Raw genomic sequence first — 4,788 nt, 5'->3', positions numbered from 1 at the left:
TCCCAGCCCCAGCCTCTCCACGGTGCCCATGGTGGACGGCCTGATGGGGACCCTGGCAGGAGGCCAGCAGATGCCCATCAACGGGATCCTGGGGAATCTGAACGGAGCTCAGGCCGCCCAGCCTCCGAGCGCGCTGACGCAGGCGAGCGGGCCTCCAACCTTGCAGCTCTCCACCAGCCTGAGCAGGTGAGGATGGGGAGCTCGCGGGGACAGCCCTGCCCTCTCCAGCAGAAGCCTAGCACCGGGAGGGAGGGAGGCCCTACGGATGCAGGACCAAGACGGGCTGCGCTGACATTTCTTGCCCTGCTCCCCTTGCAGCGTGCCCAGCCTGAGTCCCCTGACAGAGCAGCAGCGGCACATCTTGCACCAACACGAACAACAGCTCCAGCAGCTGCAGCAGCTCCTGACTTCCCAGCCGCTTAATCCGGTAAGTGTGCCTGCGGGCACCTTTTATCTGATGAGCTGTTTAATGGCAAAGCCTCGGAGCAGAGAGCAAAGCTTAGGGCTCCCTCCTTCCCATGAATCCCCTGCCCACCGGGCTGCAGAGTCGTGTGCCTTTTCATGGCTCCGGGCTGCTGTACATGGAGTGAGGAGAAGAGTTTAGGCAGGAAGGTGCAGCACCTCCTGGAGGAGGAGAGATGGGGATTTGAACTTTTTTGTAAGGAAAAAATTTAATCTGGGTTCCCCACATCCTGAGGGTGTGAGAACATGGTGACGCTAAGCCACTGTAAAACCAGGAGTGCTGTTAACCTCCTCCAGCCACCTCTGAATGCACATCGTGTCTGCTCCCGCTGCCACGAGCACACTGATCTTCTCTGGGCTTGCAGTTGGGCTGAGGCCCGCAGGAGAAGAGGAACTCGTTTGGGGACACTACTTGAGTTTAGAAGGAGATAAGCACCAAATTGCTTAGTCCTGGGGCAGGTGAGCTGTGTCTGGGCACACTGACATGGAGAGCTGGAGATGCCAGGGGAACTGTGTAGGTGGCTGAGGACTTTGGGGTCGGGAAAAGGATCAGGCAGCTGTTCAGAGGATCTTGGCTCTCTGCCTGCATCCTCTTGGGTAAAACAGCAGCCCCATCCCAGGCTGTTGTGGGACTGGCTGCATGGATAGATGGTAAACAAGCCCCTGAGTGTGTAAGAACCGCATTCACTTGCCCTGCAGAAACCTCTGTGGTGTCCCTCCCCTGTGGTGAAGTTGCACGGGAGTGCTAACAGTTCCCGTCAATGAAGCTGTGCTCATTTATATCTCCCGTGAACTTGGCCTGTTGCTTTGGATAGATTTCTGGGTCAAGCTATTTATAACCCGGGCAAAGCAAATTTCAAAGGGCTTCTCTTTACAGCAGCTGATGTCACCGTGTCATCAGCTGCATCCCTGTGGGTACGGGAACAATGTCAGCTCTCAGCCTGCCGCATCAGTCGATGGTTGCTATAGTGATTTCGCAGCTGGGTTGGATTCGAGGGCGTCCCGCCGGGTGCAGGTGAGCTGTGGCCCTCGCCCCCCCGGGGTCCGGCTCACCTACGCTGACCCTGTGGGTCAGGGCTGAGCTGTGAAGCGGGACGGGCTGGAGAGAGAAATTAGCAGCCGATCTAGAAATTCAGGATAGTGAATGTCACAGACTTAAAACCCATGGGTCGATTGTTCGGAAAGAGCTGGGTAGATTTGTTTGCCTGCAGGTGTCTTGGTGAGGGTTAGCTAATCCTACGCTTCAGGAAACAACGGGGTTGGAAGGGTCATAAGCACAGGCTGTTAATGAGCACACGACAGACTGTTCCTCGCTCTACCTGTAGAGATGTGATCAAGGGGACTTTCTCCCTGTCCCCAGCAGCGTTGCCTGGGATGGAGTGTGCCTGTGTGGCTCCTGGCTCCTTTGTATTAGGTGTCACCTCTTCCCGAGCCACTTGTCCCTCCTTTGACCTCTATTCCTCACCCTTCCCTGCAGGAGCAGCAGGCCCTGGTGTTCCAGATGATGCAGCAAATCCAGCAGAAGAGGGAGCTGCAGCGGCTGCAGATGACAAGCTCGTCCCAGCTCTCCATGACCAGCCTCCTGGCAGCCACCTCTGCCCCCCTGCACTCCAGCACCAGCGCCCTGATGACCTCGGCCCCTCAGCCGCCCCCCAGCAGCAGCGCTCTCATGGCCTCCCTCTCCCCCCAGCAGCTCAACCCTAGCAATGCCCTCATGGCTCCCCAGGCCACCCCACCGCTCAGCGCTCCTGGGAACAGCCTCCTGGCTTCGGGGACAGGCATCCCACCCGTCCTTACAGCACAGACTAACCCGTTTCTCAACCTGCAGGCCGATGGCAACACCCCAAAAGGAACGGTGCGTATGCTGCTAGCACTACCCTAACCCCACTGAGCTCGTGGTGCTAGGCGCTGTACAGACCCGGGGAGAGACAGTCTGCGCTACAGTTAACGTAGGGGAGCAAGGGCACCGCTTAGGTGACAGAGCCAGAATGCTCCGCTGGCTTTGCTGCGTCCCTGACTAGCCAGTGTCATGTCCTGATCCTACCTCCAAGGACTTCCACAGGGCCCAGACAGGGTCGTGGGTAGGCGCAGAGGCTCCCAAGGTGCCCTTCACTGTGTGTGTGCGGACACGCACCAGACCCGCAGCAGAAGCAAGGCAGAGACAGGGCATAGATTTGACTCCGTTAATCCTAAGACTTGGACGGGACAACGTGCCCCTGGCAGCGCTGGCCCTATTGGAGCCTCGTGATGAAATACGAAGGTGACCGCATGTTGAAACCCAGGGTTTAGAAGGAATCTTGCACCCAAGAGGAGAGGTTGTGGAGAGGTTTACGGCCTCTCTGTAAAACAGCCTTGTACTGGAACACCAGTGTCTAGGGACCGATGGTGTGATGCTTTCAGCTCTCCTCCGTCCTTCCCCTGGCCTATACCTGTACCCAGAAGGTCCAGCCCTGGTTGGGGACATTTAGGAGCCAAAGGCCAGGGCTGAGGGGCCAGTTCAGCCTCAGCTGGGCAGAGGGGAAACCTGGGGCTCCCGTTGTCTCCATTGATCTCAGAGGAGCCCGAGAGGCCGCGGTGAGCAGGGCCAGGTCCGCAGCACAGCAGGGCTCTCTGCTTCTGCCCCCTCGTGTTGCTGCCCATCCGGTACTGATACCTGTCTCCTCTGCGTCTCTTTTTCTGTTTGTTTTTTAAAGAACATGAATGAAAAGGGAGCTCCTCTCACCCAGGACAAGGGCTAAGCTCCCCCCTCACCCTGAACAAACCAGCAGCCAACTCCTCTCAGCCAGGGGAATGTGGCTTCCCACAGTCAACTTTGATACTGTTAGAGCAATGAGCACAAGGCTTCCAAGAAGCATTTCCTGCCGCTGGGCAATGCCAAGAGGTGCTTTGGAAGACAGTACGTCTCTGACCAAGCCCTGGTATCGCGAGGAGTGAAGGTGGGGGGCTGCCTGCCGCCCTGGTCCATGCCACACATGCTCAAAGTGAAGCTGTGTTTCCACGCAGAGTGGAGGAGTGAGTTAACACCAGATGCCTGCCAGTCTCCTCCCTGCCGTGAGTGCAAGCGTGTGTTCACGTGTGTGTGTGTGTAGCCTCCCCCAGGCCAAGGCACTAGAGACCATCGAGCGTCCTTGGCCAAGACCTTGGTGGAGGGAGGCCCCTCTGCTGAGGACTCCTTTCTGCACAGTGCAGAGGAATCTGGCAGTGCCCTTGAAGGCAGCACTGGATGTGGCACAGCTGGGGAAGCGGGACGTGATGGCAGTGCCTACGTGGTCTGCTTCGTCCACATGGGGAGGTTAAGAAGAAGTCCTGTAGCTGAGATTTCTCACCTGCTTTTCATCTGCTGGGCTCTTAGGATGCTCTTCTCTCTATAGCCATCATATGAAGCCCCGACACCTCAGCTGGATCCAAACCCAGCCTGAAAAGACACAAGCGGTGGAGCGATGGGTAAGGACTGGTGCTTGGGGAGGAGGTGAAAGCCACCTTCTTCTTTAAAGGACATTGCCACATCTGCTCTGCCGGCTGCTGTCGGTTCAGTGCTGTACTTTTCACGTGAAAAGCACACTCCTGCTTCTTGTGCCGTCTCTCTTTCCTTCCAAGATTTCCAAAGGCTAAAATTTCAGCTTGCAAAAAGGGGCTGTAGCCAGTGTTACCCCTGTCGTATCCAGCTTCAGAAGGTGCATTTGAACCTGGCAGTTGTTTCCCAGGCCGAAGCTGGGAGATAGAAACGTGTGTGGGGAAGAGAGAGTCCCAAATCCGGCGCCTCTTCTTTCTTACGCACCGCAAATCACTCCAGTCTGGCAGAAACACGTTCTTCCACTGGTCTTGGGCACTTGAGAAAAGGGATCTCCAAGCAATGGGACAATTACCAGTCTCCTGAGCTAGGACATCAGACCCTTCAATGTTCTCCACCTTTTGACCTTAACTCCGTCTTGCAGCCTGGAACCTCAGCAAAGAAATCGGCTTCCTCTGAGCTTGGATGCGATGGATTGATTGAAGGACAGGTGGGGTAGCTCTGCGGGAAGGGGGACAGCTACGTCAAACGTACAAATGCCCCTTCTTTTCCTCATCACTGGTTAAATCCAGAGCTCCTGGGGGCAGGCACGAAGACTCCAGCTAACAGAAACTCTGAGGGTCTTAAAAAAAAAAGAAGTTGTCAGACCTTAATGGATATTTTTCAGCACATTCCCACTGCCTCTAACTAGTTTGCACTATTCAAATTTGTCAGCAGTGGGTCTGTGCTGATAGTACTAGAAAAGCTTGTTATAGGCAAAACTCATCTGCTAAATATCTTTCTTCCTTTTTATTTTATTTTCTTTTTTTTTTTTT

At 55.7% G+C, this 4,788-nt stretch overlaps 1 protein-coding gene across 1 annotated transcript in view; it reads left to right on the top strand.

Annotated features, from left to right (window-relative positions):
* Positions 1-3,200, top strand: part of LOC104160222 (protein AF-17-like) — a gene marked incomplete at its 5' end in the record, with an annotated part of 4,910 nt that extends 1,710 nt beyond the window's left edge. The window contains 4 exons of the mRNA XM_009698303.1: positions 1-186; positions 319-427; positions 1,940-2,317; positions 3,156-3,200. The exon at positions 1-186 is cut by the window's left edge and continues 188 nt beyond it. Coding sequence (XP_009696605.1) covers positions 1-186; positions 319-427; positions 1,940-2,317; positions 3,156-3,200 — 718 coding nt within the window. The remainder of the gene's footprint in view (positions 187-318; positions 428-1,939; positions 2,318-3,155) is intronic.
* Between the last annotated feature and the right edge of the window lie 1,588 nt (positions 3,201-4,788).

This window comes from Cariama cristata, unplaced genomic scaffold (assembly GCF_000690535.1).
Source record: "Cariama cristata isolate BGI_N322 unplaced genomic scaffold, ASM69053v1 scaffold22994, whole genome shotgun sequence".
Lineage (NCBI taxonomy): Eukaryota > Metazoa > Chordata > Aves > Cariamiformes > Cariamidae > Cariama > Cariama cristata.
Note: the sequence above shows the minus strand (reverse complement) of the source record. Positions and strands in the feature narration are given on the sequence as shown.